The sequence below is a fragment of the Ctenocephalides felis genome, unplaced genomic scaffold (genome assembly GCF_003426905.1).
Source record: "Ctenocephalides felis isolate EL2017-DRISC unplaced genomic scaffold, ASM342690v1 CF-g0.4_SCAFFOLD_01604, whole genome shotgun sequence".
NCBI lineage: Eukaryota > Metazoa > Arthropoda > Insecta > Siphonaptera > Pulicidae > Ctenocephalides > Ctenocephalides felis.
Window position 1 is genome coordinate 16,511,582 of NW_020537758.1, and position 23,260 is coordinate 16,534,841.

The window sequence follows — 23,260 nt, forward strand, 5'->3', positions numbered from 1 at the left end:
ATTGTAAGTAGTTTGAAGAAATGCATACAAATGTCCTGAATTAGCTAACAATCAAATTACTAATTACACTAAATACTAAAATACGAAAATAAAGGATAAAAAATTAAATCAATTGAATTCTTGGATCATTGAATTAATGAAAAATGTGCTACTAATTGCCAATAATCTTATTTAATAAATTAATACAAATTGCCACATGCTTTTTGAACTATTCTTAAACTTTCTGTTTAAAAATACATACTTCAAAAATATTATAACCTAGATTCTAAAAACCGATTCTCAGAATAGCTATCGATTTTAATAGAATTTGATAAAAAATGATTACGATTTCAAACTTCTACTTTATTTAGTTTTTTAAAAGTGGGTAAATTTTAGACCAGCTTCATGTCTAATAGACGCATTTTCCTTTAAGAGAAGTCTACTTGGGTTTCCTTTTCCATTACAGGTATTAAAGATGTATTGAATGCACTATAGTTCATGAAACGTAAACCTTAATTGCTTTCTGGATGAAGGGGTGCCAAGAAATGAAGAAACTGCAATGTAATTTTTTTCTATTAAATAAATTAGCTGCCTTATACAACCCAGGAAGAGACAACAAACCCGAATAGCTATATTTCCCAGAGAAAAAATAACAATTTTCACCAGATCGAATCATAAATTACTACTACGTAGCCATACACTATGCTATGCACTTTGTTATCGAACTTTATTTATATATTAAAATTTTAAACCAACTATGAGAGTAAAATTAAACTCAATACACAAACAAAAACTTTAATCAAAATAATAAACGCATTTCAATTTAAGTGCAACATTATTGTACTCTATATTAAATTTTGTGCTTTGATGTTACTACTTACATACATAGATAAAATAATTCATTTACATATCATTGTATAAATGCAAAACGTATTTTGCATACAAAATGCTGAAAAAGTAGTAAATGAAGCATGCAACATGCATTGTAGTACATTTCAATGTAATTATTTCTGAAACTAAAATAACAAAAAGCTCGTAATTTTATATCAAGCTTTGTAGTATCAATAAAGTCGCACAAAAGCTCTGCTAACTTTATATAAATTATACATTTCAAACTTATGTGAACGCAATTGAATTTCCTACGACGTAGAGAAAAGAGTTATATATATATATATATATATATATATATATATATATATATATATATATGAACATTAATCTAAAGTCTAATATATATTTTTAAAGCTCGTTGGAGAATTCAAATAAAATCATTCATTTTAAATTTTTCAATCTATTTTATAGTACAGAGTTATTGCTCATAAAATAGAAGTTGCATTATATATTTTCTGATAACGTTGGAATGGAAACATATTTATTTATTATAAATATATAATATTATATGTCATAAAAAAATTGCGGGTTGCACATTTATTCCTTAAAAATTAGAATAAATTTTAAATTTTAATAAATTGATTTATCTTATGATTATTGGCTTGTTCATATTAAATGATATTATTAATTCTGATTCGGACATTTGTTAACTTCCCATAGGGTAAGTTATAGTAATCGCAAAAAAATCGAAAATGAAATTTTTTATATATCTTTACCTTTCAGAGGTTTCTGAATATTTTGGCATACCTTATAAAAAATGGATACAAATTTCCAGTCACGTTTTCGGGCGCACGAATCAACCGATTTAAATGGTTCAAAAAACATTCGATTCCTATTGATAGGGAAATGAGCTGATTATTTTTTGGCAAAGGCAGGTCTGGCGGTTACGGAGATAAAGAGCAAAAAGTGCAGAAAATAGAAATCGAGTTTTTGAGAGAACGGAGCATCCGATTTGCATGATCTAAAAAACATTCAATTATTAATGATTGGAAAAAGTGTTTATTAGTTTTTGGCAAAGGCAGGCCCAGCCATTTCGAAGATACGGAGCTAAATGTGTAAAAAATTGCAGTTTTTTAGAGAACTAAGCGTCCGATTTAATTGATTCAAAGAACTTTCTGCTTGTCCTAACAAAATAATTGATTCTGGAAAAAAAAATTTTGTTTCAACTTTTTTTTCAGAAAAAAATTTTTTTATATATCGGAAATAATTCAGATTTTATTTTTAATTCTGACTATAGTTCTAATATACAATAAACAAATAATTTCAACTTTGCAATTCAGTTTATATTTAATATATATAAATATTAGACAATGTTACAATATTATTAATAATCTATTTGAAAACATTCAGTATTCCTCGAACATTCCGTTACGGTACGGGAAGTTCCAGCAATTTGCCTTAAGGCACTAGTTTGATATTGAGAATGAAAAATTCAAAAATCAAATAAATACTAATATTGCTCGTATACTAGAAAATATGGATATGTTTTATTACCATGGAATCCTTTCAACGTACTCTCTGAGTTTCTATATGTCTCCAAGAAGGTAAGTACAATGCATTTCCAATAAATTATTTATGACTCGAAATGAGAAATTGCAATAGAATACGAAGAAATATTGGAAATTGTGCACAGTGCACAAGCAAGCATGTACTTTAGATATTGCAACATTATTGATAAAAGATTCCGTAGAAAGATGAAATAGGATACCTCTGATAGGTTCAATCGGAGTAATTGAAGCGAAAGGAATGCTCCTGGGAAAATGACATAATAAAGTGAATCATGTGAAAAAGTACACTTGTGTGTGTTATTGAGGAACAAATCTTTCCAGAGTAACTTTAATTAAAAATCTTTATCAAAAAGATCAGTTCATAATAAAGGTTTATATAAAAAACATGTTTGCGGAACATGAATAACACAATACGGTCTATAGAAATGCTTGAAATTAAACGTATTAAATTAAAACAAAACATTTCCTTAAAACAGAGTATAACAAAGAGTAAAAATATACCCACACATTGTTAGCCTGATACCGTATTTTATATCTGAATATATAATTAACAACACCGAATTTATGGAAAAAGTCAATTATAGTTGTATGAATAATGCATACTATATTTTAATTAATTATTTAAAAGACTATAATATAGTGAGTAAAAATTTTATATCGTAATCACCGTCGATATATTATAAAACTCAAAATCCTATATCCATTAGTTAGCTTCCAAAGGGAGAGCAAGAGTTCTATGTTTTTCAGTGTTTCAAATAATTCTGAATCCTTTGACACCAAAATTAGAAAATGCGTACGCGTGTATAAATGGGTATGTATGTAAATCATTTTTTTACTTTTCGTGTTTTCTCAAAAACTGCTGGCCTATGTCGAGCTTTTAAAAGTCTCTCGCTTTAATTATTTTTAAGAAACAATCAGCCAAGGGCGCTTCTTTATAATTAGCAAAAAAGTGCAAACAATTTTTTGGTCTCCGATCAATCTAAAAATTCCTTTAGTTTTGGGCAAAATCTAAGTTAACAAAGCGTACGATTTTAATGATTCAAAAAACATTCTATTTGTGTTGGCAAAATGAGGAACTGATTAAATTTATGGGAAGGCAAGTCTAGCTGTTTCGGAGATTTAATAATCCGAAATTTAAATATCAACGTAAAAAACTTCGATAAAAAACTTTGAAAACGCACTAAAATTAATCACACTCGTGCTTGTTTCTTCAAATATTATGTGAATATTAGCGTAAATAACTTTGAAAACGAACTAAAAGTTTAAAGGACAATTCACGTGTTCCTTTCTACAAAATTTAAATATTAAAAGTGAAACAAATCATCAGATATTTCATCTAGAATTAATTGCATGGGTTAAAAAAAAAATTAATATTTTTCAAAAAAATTTTTTTTTTCAAAAATTTCAAAATTTTCAAAAATCTTTTTTTCAGTTTTCAAAAAAGCGTTCTTAACGGACGGAATACGAGAAGTTCCAGCAATTTGCCTTAAAGCACGATGCCATACACCACTTGTTTATTAGCTTCCTGCAGGGTAAGTTATAGTAATCGCAAAAAAATCTAAAATGAAAATTTTTATATATCTTTACATTTCAGAGGTTACTGAACATTTTGTTATACCCCCCAAAAATGCATGTATGTGTGTGTACGTGTGTGTATGTTTTCACAAAACATTCGATTCCTACTGATGGGTAGACGTGCCTAATAGTTTTTGGTAAAGTTAGGCCCAGCCGTTTCGAAGATATGAGGCAAAAGTGCCAAAAATCGTAATTCAGTTTTTCAAAGAACGGAGTACGTACCGTATTTGAATGATTCAGAAAACATTTTACTTGTAATGACGAAATGAATAATTGATGAAATTTTTGGTAAGGCAGGTCTAGCGGTTTCGGAGATGCAGAGAAAAAAGTAAAAAAAAATGATATTTTGCCGTCAAAAATGATCTGATGTGTACTAATTTTGTTACAATTTTGTTGGGTTCCGTACCAAGATTGTCAATTTTTAAAGTTCACTTATACGCTTCAAGCAAATTTCAAATTTTTCCGAAAAAAAATTTTCAAAATTTTCAAATATATACAAAGTTTTATACTTCAAACATGAATTTTAAATTTACAATTCAGTTTGAAAATAAATATATTTCAAATGCGTTATTCTAATCGTAAGAAATATAACCTCAGACGGATTGATTCATTCACCTTTTGCTAATGTAAATTTTCTCAAGTGTTTCGAGCAATAAGATCCTAACTGTATATTTTATGAACGATAAAATTTATAGTGATTATAATTATCTATTTGAAAATGTATAAAACAATTGTTGTAAACCATTGACCAATTTTTATTGATTACTGATTTTTTTCTCAAATATATAATTCTGGTACGGAAAGTTCCAGCAAGTTGCATTAACCCACGATGCCATACACCACTAGTGTATTATTCATATTAATTCAGAGTCTCGTTTCCATGTCTAATTCAACTTACTATGTAAGAGGGTCCGCTGTCCGTGCCCGCGTCCCACGGGTAGAGGTTCAGCACGCGCGACTCTATCCAGGAGCCGTTGCGGGCGCACAGCTCAAGCCCGGAGACGCCGACGATCCAGTCGGGAGACGGGAAAATCATAGAGACCAGCGACACCAGATGATGCCGCTTGTCGACACGGAACACGGCGAAGGTCTTGCCGGTTACGTTGGGGTAACTGATGCCTCGGGCTTTGATGATCGTACGAATGTGTTCGCTCTGAAAATAATAATAAAATAATGGTAATAGAGATTTGTTTGGGGGATGCAAAATACGGTATGCTGAGTAATAAATGAAATAATAGGTACAATGTTGTGGGGAAATCAAGCAGGCTAGTGTTTGTAGAAAAACAATGGGACTTGTCATTTTATATTTTTCATATCAGTACTATTTTCTAATGAATAAATTTTATACATTTTTATAAGATGGGAGTTTATACTTTAATATACATTACTACTCCCACAATGTGAAGAAATTTTATTGATTTTTTTCGTAAAATGCATTGAAATTAATTAGTTACTGATATTATTATTATATATATATATATATATATATATTTAAATCGAATAATATCAATTACATTAATAGGATTATCAATTTTTTCAAGAGTACAAGAAAAATATGTTTGAAATTATTTTAACTCTACCAGGGCCCGATTAAAAAGAAAATTTCTTCTGCACTAATCAACAATAGATAAGACCTTCGACAAATCACTGGCAATGATCAGATGATTTGTATTTTGCCAACGCCTTCAGTTTCATGTCAAATATTTTATTTGTTGTCCGTTTCAAGACAGTTGTAAAAATTATTAAAATAATAAAAAAAAGCTATGTCGAATTTTTATTTGTGAAAGCTATGGGGAATTTTTATTTGTGTTTTCTAACCATTATTGCGTTAACTGCAATTAAATCGTTCCATGTGATAAATAATTAAATTAAATATTCCTAGTATTATATGTGCTTTAGTACATGAATACTTGTTTTATATTTATATAAATATTATTTATTTATTTATTTTAAATATATAGCCCACAGATTTCCTCTAAGACGACTCAAAAATACAATTATTTTACATAATGAATAACAATTAAAATATATACAAAATTACAATGTATAGTTATTAACATAAAATGCTTAACATAAAACTATATATAATGCAAAATGTAACAACATTATTTATAAACATAATAAGATAAAATAATGAGATATTTGAAAAGAAAATAAAAAGATTAACTTGTGCAGATGGAGATTATTTGATTAGGTAAAGTGTTGTGAATATGTTTTCATTATTAATTAAGTTAAAGTTAGAGGACATAAGTAAAATTGGCGAATTTAAGAGAGAATAGATATTTAGAGAGTTAATTTGTTATACTTTATATAAGAAAAAAAATCCAATAATTAATACTTATTATTATCAATAGACAAAGTAACACACATACATTTCATATTTGATATTCAGAGATAAAAAAAATCATCAATATTCCAATTAAGTATTTAACTTTGTTTTTCGGAGGATAAATTTTGCACAAAAATGCATACAAGCACAAATGCTCAAAAATAATATTCATTAATTAATGACTGCTAAAATATATCAAATTGATTCTATTTTCAAAATATTACTCAAAAACAAGTAGGTCACCATATTGGATTAAAATAGAAATACAAATATTTTTAAACATTTAATTGGCGTTTTATCGAGCTTCTGTTTTATTAATCTGCTATAAATAATCTGTCAGCATAATTAACAATTAAATAACTGTACAAATAATTATATGAGGGTAACTTGGAAAATGTTTTATATACCAATGACTATTTTTTCCTTAATTTCAGTTTATTTGCAAAATAATTATCTCCAAATAAAGTTATGTTAATGATTTTCTACTGATTTGTAAGACCAAACAGTTAGGAATTTTAGATTTCATTTTAATTGTTTGATTTAATATTAATATTATTATTACTTACGATAAATAATAATTTTTTATCTCTTAAATTTAAAATCATATCTAATAATAAAATTATAAAACAAAAATAAGTTAATTTTTCTGTATTTAATAAAAATGAAAGTAGTAATCAATAAAAAATTAGTTTTGAGTAATTTTGATTATTTGCTTTTGTTTAATATTTTTTATCGGTATAAAATTCATGTATAATTCAAATAGATATAATATTTTTTAAACTGTGATAACTATCTGATTCTCTTAATATTTCTCAAAATGTAAATAAGTTAGGTTGTCCCCACTTGATAAAAATAATAAGTATCAATGAATATTATTTCTTAGCATAGTTGCTTGTGTGAATTGTTTGTGCGATTGTTTTTCTTCGATAAATTAGTCTAACACTTAATTGAAATATTAATGATTTTTTGTGTCTGAATTTTATTGAAAATAAAAAAATGCAATACAAAATCTAAGTAAGTTACTTAATCTCTATTTGATAATAATAATTATCAGAGTTATTATGATTTTTAAAACAATATTTTTCCATTCGATATAAAACAAGTATTCATGTAATTAAAGCTGATATAATATTTGAAACATTTAATTTGATTATTAATCACATTAAACAATTTGATTGCAATTTACGCCATAATGGTTAGGAAATGAAAATAAAATTTTTGCATAGTTTCATTCATTTTACAAATTCATTTCACAAATAACTGGTTTTATATATAAAATTAACATTTTTGTTTAAATAATTTAATTTGTAATATCCCGTTTGCAAACCAACGAGTCGTATTTATAGAGCGAGTAAATTAGTCGATACTTTAATCTGAAATGGCAATTGTAAAACAAAATGCAAATATACTGACGCCCAGAAATCAATAATGGTAGTATGCATTAATTTATTATTTACAAACGAATGGAATTTAATGAATAAATAATAAATCGGATATGGGTTCAAACGAAATTTATGTGTCGCATAGGGTAAATAGTCAGAGGAGGTAAAATAGTCAGAGGTAAATAAAAGGAGTGGTGATGATGAAATTGTATGTTAATAATATATATTGATCATATACATTGAAATTCCATCATTTAAAAATATGTTGACTCGACAAAAATATTATCTAAAATAAAATAATGAAAAGATATGGGTCACCAATTTTGTACATGCAAAGACCCTTATAGTTAGATAAGAAAATTCGTGGCACTCTTTGAAACCTTGTAGGATTATTGTAAACTATCGCAAAAGGTTATTTACTCTTCTATATTATTAGATGTTTATTGAAAGGTTTTGGAAATGTTTACGGTATTGAAAACTATAAACGGTTTGTGAAAGATACAGGATAAATTGATCTAATCCATCAGAATTCACCCTTAAACAGTCTGAATGTATATGAAAATATATATTTGTATTTGTACGCTTGTGAATTTATTATTAGCTCCTTCGCTTAAAGTTATGTTTCGAATTTCATTTCCTGTTAAAAGCGAAAGATTTACTCTTTTCTCGGAGCAAGTTGTTACAGATGTTATCTCGTTCGCAGCATCCATCCTTACTTTAGGGGATTGACATGCAAATGTAATAATGGCAACAGACAATGCATTTCGTCTTACATTATTTATTCATGCAATAAGAAATGGATTTGCATTTTATTAAAAACTACTTCCATTGTAAATGAATCCTTTTTGCTACCAGCGAACTCATCTAGCCGACCCGTAATATAAATAGTATACGGTGGTAATCCGTATGGACAAATATTTTTGTCACTTATTGAATAGATTTTTAATGTAAAAATCTTTTCAATGGGTACACCTAGTGTGAAGTTTTCAAAAAATTGAATTTTGAATTTTTCCATATTTTGATAGGTTATACCTTTAAAAATAACATACTAAAATTTTAAAGCGATATTTTAAATAGTTTTTGAGTTTGTCATTTAAAAAAGTATATATAGTATATAATATAACGATCATTTTATTTTGAAACGCGTTTTTCTCGAAACAGTATTTTGCGAATTTGCTAGAGTGATTACTCGGAGACAAATGATCCGATTGCTATCAATATTATTTTTGCATCTCCTCTATATAGTTTTCCATAAGATGATCCTCCAACTTTTTGATCTGATCAAAAATCGAATTTTGGCAGGCCAAAAACAACCAAGATTTTGGGAAAAATTTAACTTTTTTTTCAACATGCCGCCATTTTGTCAATTTTTGATTTTTTTGTTCGTCCGAAGGTCATCGTATACACAAATATGTTCTAGTTTAACGAGAATTTTTTTGTTTTTATATTTTATCAACGGAGAAAGCTGCAATCACTCCAGCAGTAAAGGATCTTTTTTTGGGGGGCCGCCGGAGATTCCGTGTCATTTCAAAAGTATTTAATATTTTATTTCAATAATTTTACTGTGTATTCTCAAAACATGTATAAATATACCCTCAAAAATTTAAATAGATGGATTCACTAGTTTTTCTAATTTTTTGAAAACATATAATAAATCAGTGCAAACGTCGATCAAATTTTTGGAACAGGTTGCATATCTCTTATTAGATAATGGTTCAGCATTTTCATCACGAATATTGCATTTTTATTCAGCAAGCCATAGATTTTATACGTCATTTATAAAATTACTAATTCTTAATATTATATTGTGTCTTCTAAAATTGACTGCACAAATGATATTTTAGTACATAGTTCAATACCTGCAGAATTTATTCATTTCATAGACGGTTCAATTCGCAAAGCATAAATAAATATAAATGCATTTACGGGCTATTGAATCTGTCACGTTTGGAAGTGTAACCTACTTTCCTGACACGATGCTATGAATGTCTGTATAAATATTTTCTGTCAAATCGTATCCATCTGAAATATCGATTTTTTGTCAAACCCAATACTAAAAATTTGTCAAAGTAATGTAGTTATTCCGAAAACAAATAACAGAACGTGTAAAACATACCAAATAAATTGGATTAACTACAAAACTGATAATTTAATTTCGGGGTGATATATTACAATTTCCATACCTCGGCCTTAAGCTCGCTCTCCAACATCCTGGTTGCACCATGTTCTGCAACCTGGCGTAATCCCTCGCTGGCCGGTTGGCCATATTCCCAGAACCTGCACAGAATATATGCACATGTTTGATATTATTTATGAGCTCTACAAAGGAGATGTGCATGCACAGTATTTGAATTTGAATATTGCAAAGGTATTTTTGTCAAAGCAACAAACATATCACAGACTAGTTGCAGTATGGATGAGTTTCACTGAGAAAATGTTAATTTTATTTATTCTCTTTTTTATTTACGCCTGTTCAGTTACGGACATAAATAAATTAATAAATTTAAACAGGCAAATTTGTACTAAAAAGTTTTATGATAAATGACAATCTCAATTACTAATTGCATTATATATTTTATCAGAATAACTATTCTTTTGAATATAAATATCAAATAAAAAATTCAAAATTAGTTATTGAAATTATTTTCATGAGGGTAAAAAAATACATTTTTATTTTAATGTGAAAATTGATTTAATAAGCTCTTTTTCTATATTTTATAAGGCGATACGTTAAAGAATTAATTTTATTTAAAAAATATAATAATTTTTGAATGACTGAATTTTTGGTCAATTCTGTACATTTATGAATCATCAACAATTTTTTTTCAATAAATAAGCAGAAAATTTGTATATATGATATTAAGTTTGTTGTTAAACTATAATGACAAAATTTCGTCAAATGAGATATTCCCAATTTAAACACATTAGAAAAAAACCGTTTTTAAAAAATGTATATGGCAAACCATTAACAGTGGACATTTTTATCTCGGAAAAAATATATATATTATAATTTAAATATTTAAAATAGGTGCACGTATCTTCTTGAACCAAAATATAAATATAATGTTTATTCAAAATGTTTTTTTTCAGAAAAAAATGCTTCCTATTTAAATGGCCTACCCTGTTACTTTAAACAAACGCATGATAAGACTGTATTGTGAATTTCAAGATTTTTATTTAATAATTTACAATTTACTTTTAAAATTATATTTTATAAATTCAAATGATGTAATATTTACAGAAACAAAAAAACAATGTTTTATTCTAGTCTCTTGAATGTGGCAGAAAAACAAATCACCTGTATTTGCAAGAATAAAGTAAATTTGTATAAAAGAATTCTTTGTCTCAGTTAATTAGAAGCGCTAGTTAAACTTTCAGGTTGTTTGATATAACTTTTAATTAAGCATTATAATATAACAGTGTACGAAAACTTGGGGAAATTAGTTTGTATCTTTTATAATAGTTTGAGAATGAAGAATGCAATTTTTATTATCTAGTGTAATAATATTTAGACCTATGAATTTCGAACTGTGGTGTCCAGGTTCAATACTTGCTTCGGACAGCCTGATATCAAGCAAAAATGACATCTGTTTTAATCTGTAAATATCGATAGCTATGAACCAAAAAAACCCTTAGCCGATATAGATTTAAGAACCTTTCATTAATAAAAAAATCAGCATTATCAAAATTGTTATATAAATCTCATTACATAGAAAGTGTATAGGATGGGATTGAGGCTCGATACCCACTTCGGACAACCTGGTATCAAGCAGTAGTGATATTGGCTATATAAAAGATTATCCTAGGTATTCCTACCTTCATAAAAAAGATAAGTATATATTAAGGGGGTATTCTGGTGTAGAGCGATGAATTTTGATCATTTTTAAAGTGTCGTAAAAGAAAGCAATGAAAGATTATTAATCTACAATGATGTCACAATCGCCCAAACTAGCGATGAGTAAAAAAATGTTTTTTTTACAAATCGGCGACTGTTTGAAAAAAAAGTGTTTTTTACTGTTTTTTTGAGTTTCTCGAATTTTTTAAAAATAGTAAAAATTAAAATTTGGGAATGATGCTAGTTCAGGCTAAAAATAGGTCTATAAACTAGACTCTCTGAACATTTCAAATCGGTTGATCAAAACTCGAGAAATCGTGTCAACAGTACTGAAAAAGTCTGTTCTGAGAAAAACGCATTTAAAGTTTTGCGTGAAGCCAAACCAGTATGGAGACCGAGTCAGTAAAATGCCTATATCTCCGAAAATAATTCAAATTTTCAAAAACCTTCTCGTACCCATATTCTTAATTAGTTAAACTTTTAAAATGTGAAATAAAAAAAACGATTTTTTTGAATTTCTACACTAGAATACCCCCTTAATCACATAGAGACAGGACAACCCTTCATGAAAAAAACACGTTAAGTAGTCAGCATAACAGATGAAAGAATTAATTAAGAACCTATTTCAGTTGAATAAATATAAAAAAAATATTTCAATCAGAACCTGTATTTCCCTCAATACAATTATAATGCTATTAAATATGAAATAAATTGCAGTTGCAAATTCTTTGCTATGCGAATCCATAACTAAACAGGGAAACAAAGCACTCTTATGATGTATGTGCCCAGAATTTCCGCATATATCTCATTCCATTCATTGATTCTGGCAGGGATATGCATTCGAATTTGAAATTTGAATATCGAATCGACCAGGTACACAACAACGGAATGAAAACCGACGGTCCGAATCAAGTGATGCCTATAACGCGGTCTGCGGCAGCTTTGTCGATGATTAGAACGCGTTTGATTAAATTGCTAATTCAATGTACTATCGAATAGTTAATTTTGATGAAGGACAGAAGGAATTTAGTTGGTCGATGTATTTAATGCAGAGTAGAGTGGTCACAACATTGATTAGGATTTAGGCACTCGCAATTATTTTGTAATTGATTGTAAATATACGCTAAATAGGTTTACTGGGTATATAACGCCTTTGATACGTAAGTGTTCATTGTAAATGCAGAGTGAAGAGTGGAGTGTGTATATATATATATATATATATATATATATATATATATATATATATATACATACGCATACACACACACACACATATATATATATATATATACACATATATACACACAATTAAATTTCTTTGTTCAACGTTGAGACATATGTTGAATATTAATTTTCGAAATAAAAGAAAACAAATAAATACAATATACGTTTCGACACGGATTGTGTGACATCATTCAGCAATGTTTTGTTAACAGTATCACACCAGAAAAAAACATCTTTTTTGATAATTACATGTAGAAAATAAACCATACATACATTACATATAAACTAAATATAAAAAATAAACATATAAGTGAACATGTTTTGTTTTTAATTTTAAACCCCGTTTCAAGTGTTTTAAAATCAATATTAAGGTATATATATACACAAAGAATATTCACTTTTTCAAGAATTTTGAAAAATCTAAATTAAAAAAAAAATCAAAAGAAAACGATTATATAATATATAATATGTTTAGTAGTTTAAGTGTTTCATTAATTCTTTAAATTTTATTCTCTCAAATGATTTAACAAAGTACATGCTATACCAGTTCTAAGGAACGTCGAAAAATTATAAATAAATTTATTTTTTTCTAAAAAAAGACGTGTCATATAAGATCAGATATTAATAATTTTATAAATAATGATTATCTATCTATATTGCATTTATAAAATATTATGAGTGAGGTACATTTATTGTTCCTATCAGCGAAGAGAAAAAATAAATTACACAAATTACGTAAAAAATAAATTTGAAATATACATTTAGATATAATCATACTTTTTGCTGCAACCCGAAACAATCGTCTGTTAGAGGATTTAATTATTTTAATTTAATGCATACCCAATTAAAAAAATTATTGTTTGATTTTAACATTTAATGTAGTAGGTAAATGCAAACTTATCATATAAATTTTAAAACATTTTTTTTTTTGATATATTGACTATATTTTCTATGAATAATATTTTCTCACTAGGCTCCCAATATTTGTTAAAACACGATAGTGTTAAAAAATGATAAATAATGATGATATGTGAGTAAATAATATTTTTGCTACTTATAATATTTACACAGATATCACAAAAAGTAGAATAAATATACTTATAAATTAATATTATTATTCAATAAAAAAAATAAGTTATTATTTTTACAGTTGTTATATTTATTACTGTATCTGTGACGTCTAATGAATTAGAGAGTAAAAAAATGAAATAATATTTTAATTTATTTTTTTTAAAAAATTGTTATTAAAAAACTATTTGAATTTATTTGTAATATACCACGATAATAATAAAAACCACATGAAAAAAATCATATCAAAATTTTGTTTTCAAAGAGCAATTTGAAAGTAAAAGTGAAATTTCGAAAAAGTGAAGTCAAATTTACTAACTCACCATATAAAAAGTGACATGTTTCTTTGCCTAAGACTGACATAAGACAGAAAGAATGAAAACTAATTAGAGTCCCTTCTACAAAGAACAGAAAATAGGAACACGACTTCCCTTTTATCTTAAAAGATTTATCTCACATATTCAAGAGACTTGACAAAATAAAACTATACGGAAATGTAGGTAAAGTTTCTTGTTTTGTAAATGTGAAACAAAAATAAATAACTGATTTGTAAATAACTTTCACATAAGATGCAGAAATTATGAAATGAACTTGAAATTTTATATCATTAAGACAATTAAATCTTGATAATCTTGAAGTCCCCGAGAATTAGCCACAAATAAAGCGTATAAGATTAATGAATAAATTTTAAATAATTTAATAAATCTACTTCAAACTAATATCAAAATATATCCACTATCCCCAAGTTATATTTTCCATCATATTTATTTTCTCATTGTTCGAAGTAGCGTTTTTAATAAAGATGATGGATAACCATACCACAACTTGAAATATTGCCTCGGGAGTTCTTATAAGAATATTTATATTACTCTAAAACATTTACAATACATTTCCAAGAAATTATTAATATTCTCATGATACTCTCATCAATATTCATGAGTTGAAAGTATTTTGTAATAAAATATCTAAGAAAATGAAATCAAGTTGAAGTGGATAATTAACAAAGTTTATTTAATGTAGTAGAAAGGGTATTATGGTAATGGATATCTGAAAATGTAATGTAAAGTATTGAAGGGGTAATAATTTTTATATATATATATATACATATATATGGAGTTAATTTTTGTACTTAAGTAGCCTAAATATCGTTATATAAAAATGTAAGTCCTCGCCCAAACATGAATTTTCAATTTACTTTTTCCCGCGTGACACAATACCTCTGCGGTGTAATATAATTCCTTTTTTGTTTATTTGACACGTTTCGCCTTTCATTCATATATCACTCAGGATTATTCCTGTAATATGTAAAATATTCTGTTTTTTACCTGTAATCCACTGTGTGACTTGCTCCGATGACATCGCTAAAACGCGTCAGCCATCCGTTGCTGGGAAAATCCTTAGGGTGGGTGTGACGTGACCACAACCCTTCAAAAGTCACCTAAAAAAATATGAATAAATTGAAATGATAAGAATTTATTATAGCGTAATAAGAATTGCAGAAAATTTTTCATTTTAAGGGGGTATTTTGGTCTTTAGGCGTGAATTTTATGCAAGCTTTCAAACGCAGTAAAATGAGGAAAACAGCATTAGTGCTATCAATTTTTACATGAAATATTAACTAATGTTTTAAGAATGCGAAAAAATTTAAAAACATTCAAAAAGATTTGATGTTTGCAGATAATGAAGAGAAAGGCATCAAAAAATTAACACATGACCATACCCATAATTTTAATTCTCCAAATAATTTGATTAAATAATAGAGTAATAATCTAGATGTGATATTCATATGAACTACGGACAAATTGTATTTTTTGTACAATACAGCGACGGCATGAATTTTTTTTTTCTTTGATATTATCGATTTTTTTAGAATAAGTAAATATGGAAATTTGGAAAAAAAAGCATACTTCATACTGATGAATCGTGGGTAGGTATTGTATCGGAAAAGACAGGAAGAAAATAACAGATTAGGTCATGATTATCGTGATCAAAGAGCTATATCACCAAAAATAATTTAAATTTTAAAAAATTATATTGTACTCATATTCTTCAATAGCTAAACTCTAAAAGTATCAAAAAATCTATAGTTTTTTTAGCAATTCTAGACCGGAATACCCTCCGTAATTCAACTCCAGATTTATCATGATATTGAATGCGTGGAAAATATTTTTTGGTTTTGTATTTATCATAAGTTCAGAAAATTTCAATTATTTTCATATACCTTGCAAAAGAACAGAATACAAAAATTAAAGTATAATATAAAAATGTTTATTCTAGTTCTCAATATATGCAAATATTCGAATATATCTATATATGACTTTAAGATGAAAGTTTACTACATAGTTCATCAAAGATCATAAGTTTCCTAATAACTTTGCGTGCACTTGATGTGCGTACGATGTACATGTTAATAATATCGGATCACAATAGTTTAGAGCTGCCGACCAGATGGTAAATTAGTTTTGACAAGAACTAAGTTCCTCTCCGCACATGGCTTGCTAATCAATAACTTGTCTGCATATTGCATTATCCGACTATAACTCTTGCTATAGTATTACATAAGTTTATGCGAACTATAACTATGTATTAAATTCAAAACTTGATTTCGGAGATGGCGATAATTGCTCCTACGGCTTACGAAGTAAACTACTTAATTAAATAATAATACAGATCGGGTGTACGCGTTAAGCCTGATAATTATGATTATATTATAGCTGTTACCATAACGGGGAATAACCCTTAACAAAAGCGTATAAGACGCCTCTACATACTAACTTGGCAAAGTAGATAATTTTAGGGAGGACATAATACTGAAAATTATGTACAGCAGCACATTACTAATATGTATATACAAAAATTATAAATATTTTATAGAAGAATTGAGATATATACATTCTCAACAAATAGATTAAAATCAATTTAAATCAACTGCACAATTAAAATCAATTTTGTGCCAATAATGACCACACAGTTCACATCCTCTTCAAGCAAAATCAGTATGATATTCCACTAATTTGCATTTGCTGTGCTTAACCATAATTGCACTGGACAAATGTATATTATTATGCTACCGTTTATTTATATGATACATTATAACATCGCCAATCAATTCTAAATTACTGCAAGGGTGACCTGATTTGATGAATCGAACACAAGAATTTAAAAAATTATTCTCCAATATTAATGCATGCAATTCAACATATTCGAATTATGAATTGTATTATAATATATTAAAATATTTTAGCCAAAAAATCATGAATTATTTCCGACAAGCATTCTAGTATTTTAGCATAAGAAACTGTGATTATGGAATTGTAAATGACAAAAAATAGCAATTCATAGTTTGTAAAAATCAATTGTTATTCAAAATATTGAACTAAAACATCTACAAAAATAGAAGCAAAGATTCTAAGAAGACTATCTATTTTATTGTTTTTGGATCGTCAAAAAAGTAATTTTATTCCAATTTACCTCATATTTGGCTTCATCGCACGCCTCGCAAGGATCGACTACACTAGGTTGCAAATCGAGCGAGTCCTGCGAGTCCTCGCACAAAGTTCTACTAAGAGGACCATCGTCCATGTACCACACATCACGCACTTCCAAAACAGTTGCACGAAATACCACACAGCCCGAGCCAGCCGGGGGTGCGGTCCACATCACCTGAAAAAGATAGGAAGAAAATATTGATAGTAAATGTTAGAGGGTAGAGCAAAGCTTAATGGTTTCAATAGCATATCTCATTCCAAATATCGTATTATAATCTAATTATAACACACTTATCGTAAAATTATAAAAGCAAACCCCTTAAAATTTAATTTCGACGTGGGCGCCGTACCAACACCCTCTCCGTAATTAAATCCCGTTTGTTTCATTTCGTTTCCCTGCTTATTCTCTTACGAACATATGGTTAATATTTGCGTTATATCCATGTTTATGAGAAGGCGTGCAGGGCGAAATGTAAAACGCCATTTTATTCAATTTAGTTAACCATGCTTATGAGCAAACATGAACCTTAATCATATACATATAATATCATATATGGAGCAAAAAGAAGGCACGGTAATAAAACAAATATGGCAAGTAAGCCGCGGAAAAAAATGTATGTGTGTGGTTTATTGGGTAAAAAAAATAATCCGGATGTTAAAAATATTAGTAATAAATTAGTAATTTGTACATTACTGAATTGTTGACACTTCATACTAAAAAACCACACATATACAATTTATTTTTTTCGCGACTTATTATTTTGCCATTTTTACCACATCATTCCCCCCGCTAGTGATGAAGTCACGAAGAAACTTCGTGCATTAATTATTATTTATTGATTATGAAAAAACTTAAAAACTAGTGGGGCGCATGGCATCGTGCCTTAAGGCAAATTGCTGGAACTTCCCGTACCAAAAATTATTGTTTTTTTAAAAACAATTAACATTTTTGAAAAAAACTTCGGAAATCCGGCAATCGTACTGCTTTAACTGCATAGAGACAGAAAGTCTAAGCGCGTAAGCGCCGCGTCGCCGTCTAACGATTGAACATTGGTACGGAACCCATAGGAATGTAAACAAAATTTATACTTATTGTTAAATCTCTATAAAATATCTGATAATTTGATGTGCATATGTCTAATGATCATTTTTGACCGCCTGGCATGGCATTTTTTTTACTTTTTTCATTAGATCTCCGAAACCGCTAGACCTGCCTTCATAAAAATTTGATCAATTCTTCATCTTGTCAATATAAGTAAAATGTTTTTTGAATTATTAAAATCGGACGCTCCGTTCTCTTAAAGACTGAATTACCGTTTTTGGCACGTTTAGCCCTGTATCTTTGAAAATGCTAGACCCGCCTTCGCCAAAAACTAATCAGCACGTCTCCTTATTAATACGAATCGAATGTTTTTTGAATTATTCCAATCGGTTGATCCGTGTTCCCGAAATCGTCGACGAAAATTTGTATCCGCACACACACACATACGTACACACATACGTACACACACGTACACACACATACACACACACATACATCCATTTTTTTTCTAAGGTATGCCAAAATATTCAGAAACCTTTGAAACGTAAAGATATATAAAAATTTTCATTTTCGATTTTTGCGATTACTATAACTTGCCCTACGGGAAGTCAAAAATTGTATTCCATGTAGTTTGAAAATTATGAGCTTTTAAGTACAATGTAAAGCTTTGGTGAAACAGTGGTCATTTTTTGGTTGTAAATTAGCTATACATTAACAAACCAAGTACTAAATGCTTACATGATAGTCAGATTACGATTCGAGTAAACAGTGTATTTCTCTATGACAATCCATATAATATTCTGTTTCAACTTCCCACGAGTGAATCCAGGATTGCTAGCGCGAAACAAATCTTTGGTGCTTAATAGACGAACCGCATGTGTATATCGAGAATACACATCGTAACATTTCCAATGACTGGAATATTATATCAATAAACAATTCAGAAATTTATGAATGCTGAATTAGCGCCATATTGTGCTGAGTTGGGGTTCCATTGGAATATTAAATAGGTATTGAAATGCCAACGGTGAAACTGCGCCACGGCTGTTTCGCACATCCATTCATAACACGTCACATGTATGCGATGTATCAGATTTTAATGGCAATCGGTAGCGCAACAATAATTTCGGAAAGTTTTAATAATAGATATACCGAAACCGTTTTAAACGTAGAGTTAAATATTAAGTGCTTTATGTGTTGTTTCGTCCAATTGGAATTGCGGTTTTATGAAACAGTTTGACATCATAGCGGGTATGATGAAAACGGTCACCAATGTTGGGTGACTCATTTTTAACTTCCCGTAGGGTAAGAAATAGTAAATGCAAAAAAAGCTCAAATGATTTTTTTTAAATTTATTCACCTTTTGAAGGTTTCTGAACATTTTGGCATACCTCAGAAAAAATGGATATGTGTGTGTGTATGTATGCATGTACGGATACAATTTTTCGTCCACGTTTTCGGGCGCACGGATCAACAGATTTGAATGGTTCAAAAAACGTTCGATTCCTATTGGTAGGGAGATATGTTGATAAGTTTTTAGAAAAGGTAGGTCTGGCCGTTACGGAGATACAAAGCAAAGAGTGCAGAAGATACAAAGCAAAGAGTGCAGAAGATACAAATCAAGTTTCTGAGAGAATAGAGTATCCGATTTAAATAATTTAAAAAAAAATCAATTTGTAATGATTGGGAAAAGACGTGATTAGTTTTTGGCAGAGACAGGTCGAGCCATTTGGAAGATACAGAGCTAAATGTGCAAAAAATGGCAGTTTTTGAGAGATCTAAGCGTCCGATTTGAATGATTCAAAGAACTTTCTACTTGTTTTCACAAAATAATTGCTTACGGGTAAAAATTTTTTTGTTCCAATCTTTTTTATTTTTTTTTCATTTTTTTTTGTATATCGAAAATAATTCAGATTTTAATTTTAATTATGACTAAAGTTCTAATATACATTAATCAAATAATTTTAACTTTGCAATAATAATCTATTTCAAAACATTTAACATTCCTCGAGCATTTCGTTATGGTCCGGGAAGTTCTAGCAATTTGCCGAGGTGCGATGCCATACACCACTAGTTAGTTCAGAAAATCCTGAATTCATTCATTTACATAACCCTTTAATAATACAAGTAAATAATAATATAATTAGAAAATAAATCTGAATAGACTAGAAAAAATAGGTTATATCTACTGTTATCATAATTACCAAAAATTGTAATATTTTGCTGCATTTATTTATAAGCTCAACCTAATGCTCAAAAAAGCTCAAACATGTTCAAAAACAAATTTAGCTTTTTGAGGTATAAATCTAACTATGTTGCAATATTACCAAGTCATTGAAATTTCTTGCAAAAACAAATTTTCATTATCGGTTGGAAAGGAAGTGATAAAGAAAATGATTTTGTAGTAAATAATTCTTTAGTTTTTTTGTAGTAAATAATTCTTTACTTCGACATTGATCATTATTCTTACAATTACTGTCAAACAATTTAATTACTTGTTTCTCCTAAGTATAATATATATGCAAAATAATATTCTATTTTTAAAATGCAACACCAGCTGTGCCGCTATTTGCATGTTTTGCAAACGGAACTAATTTACTGCAAAGTGCGCATTGCATCCGCAACGGAGCACATTTTTTATAATTTAACGCTCGGTTCCCCCGCGTTGGATTTGCTTACATTTTAGATTATGTACAGTAATGCGAAAGTTTATAAACTGTACCTAACATTGAATATATCTTAATATCAGGGGCAGAAAAAAGACCCAGTTGGAAAACAGATATTTGCACCTTAATGGCAAAGAAAACGCGTGAAAAATGTAATACATATTTGATATGGTGTATTTCTGCAGACAAAGGAGGGTGTTTTAGCTTTGATGTTGTATTTCATTAAAATTATTGTTTGTTATATTGAGGTATATGAACAGTAATTTGATATATTATTAGTATGGAAAGTTGAAAATATCAAATCCACCTTAGCAGATTTTATTTGCCCTCAATAAATTTCAAAACGTCTAGAACCACGAGCGCTTCAACTCTTATTCTCCAAGGAATATTTGAAATATTGCTCACATTTATATGAAACGCTGTGATATATAAAGCAAAAGAGTTTTGAAGTTCAAATATGGGTCATTCATTTTTCTTTTATTTCGTCGTATAAGCCGCCCTGTTCTTAAGCCAATAGAACCCATATAAAATAATATGCAGCAGCAGATGTACGGGAATAGAAAAATCGCAAAAATAAGATTTGTCGAAAAATGGAATATGGGTGTTCTTTTCTACCTAGTTTTATAGAGGTTGTGATTTAAGAGAATTTGCCATTGAGAAAAATGGAAAAGTTTAGGGTATTTTGTAATACGCAAAAGTGAACAATTTATTTATTTTTAGTCAATTAAATTAAACGCAGAAATATTAATAAAAATGTGATGTAATATTCATTTTTAATCCTTATCGCTGACTACTCCCTATTGTGTATGTGTATGTACAAGTATTTGCGTCTATTTCAAAAATTTAATTTAAATAATGTGTTTCTGAAAGAAAAAACACAGAATTCAATTTTAACTTGTTTTCGTTTTTCCGTTTCGGTTTATTCACATGTGATGAACATATGGCACAAAATTTAGGGCGGGTATGATATAACATATTTGATTTAAAAAAATAAATGAAGGTAAAACAATGTAGGTAAAAATATTAAAAATATTTAAATCATCGTTGTTATAATTTTATCAAATTAATTAATTAAACAATCTTAACAGAAACCATAGTTCGACTTAGTAATTTTCTACGTTTTGCTACTATAGTAATTCATGAAGACACTAAAATCTTATAGTTCATTATGAATTTACACATTTAAAAACGTTTGAAACTCAAATTTAAAATTAATAATAGTTACTGTTTCCATTTGATGTAATTTTTAATCAATAAAGCTGACAGCTTTTTCCCAATATGTTGATATTTGATAAAAATGTAAATAACATATATTCTTTGATAACATAAGAAATTATTGTATTATATATTAGATCCAAAAATATATTAATTGTTAAATATACTCTAATTCAAATAGTGAATATTTAAATTAAAAGAAAAAACAAATCGTTTCAAAGGAATTAAAAAAGTGTAGAAATATAAATACTGTTTATTATTAATATTTCTTGAAGAAATAGACTTGAAGAAAGATGAAATAAATGAAAAATTATATAATTAATGTTTTGAAACAAAAAATACTTATTCAGAAAAAAATGATGTATATGTTACACAATCATTTTTCTCAACCCTGCAATTTAAAAATAATATTTTTCATACCTCCACCCCCAATAAATCGGATGCAACCTTACACAAGCTGTCAGATTATTTCCCTTGGCCCATATTCTCAATGAAAAAAACTTTTATATTTTCATATCACGTAAATCAATCTGTGAGAAACTTCTGACATGTTGCCGCAACAAAGACTAGATATAAAACGCAAGGAAGGTCTCTGGAGAATTTTTTGGTTCGACAAAATAAACACAGTCGACTTAATCGTAAATGACATGTTAGATTGTGAACACTTGTAAATAATAAATATAAATAAATAATTTGTACATAATATGTACATACATTTATGATGTTCGAAGCAAAATCGTATTATTGTATCAACGAAAATATGCCATTTAGAAAAAAAAGTATTTATTTCGGTGTTGAATCATTTAGTCTAAAGTATAAAAACAAATTTAGCGTAAATTATGAAAAATAAACCTAAGGGTGCAGTACCTTATTTTTTAGAAGCCAGCTTAAGAAGAGAAGAGATTTTTTGCAAAATATAATAAATGCATTAAATAAATAAAATATTTATTTATTATCATCCATCTGTGAATTTTCTAAAATTTAAAGTTGGTTCATTCAATAGTTTTTGAGATATGCGAGGTTGATGGGTGGCTGGCTCCGCGCTCGATACAAATATT

The 23,260-nt window shown here is 28.3% G+C and overlaps 1 protein-coding gene across 3 annotated transcripts in view; it reads right to left on the reverse strand.

Annotated features, from left to right (window-relative positions):
* Positions 1-23,260, reverse strand: part of LOC113373127 (spondin-1-like) — a 105,905-nt gene that overhangs the window by 76,239 nt on the left and 6,406 nt on the right. For all 3 annotated transcript variants that reach the window (XR_003366863.1, XM_026613442.1, XM_026613441.1), the window contains exons 2-5: positions 17,263-17,454; positions 15,117-15,229; positions 9,848-9,941; positions 4,852-5,106 (exon numbers count right to left, since the gene is read on the reverse strand). Coding sequence is in view for 2 of the 3 variants with exons in the window: in XM_026613442.1 (XP_026469227.1) it covers positions 4,852-5,106; positions 9,848-9,941; positions 15,117-15,229; positions 17,263-17,454 (654 nt within the window). In the remaining variant the exon portion in view is untranslated. The remainder of the gene's footprint in view (positions 1-4,851; positions 5,107-9,847; positions 9,942-15,116; positions 15,230-17,262; positions 17,455-23,260) is intronic.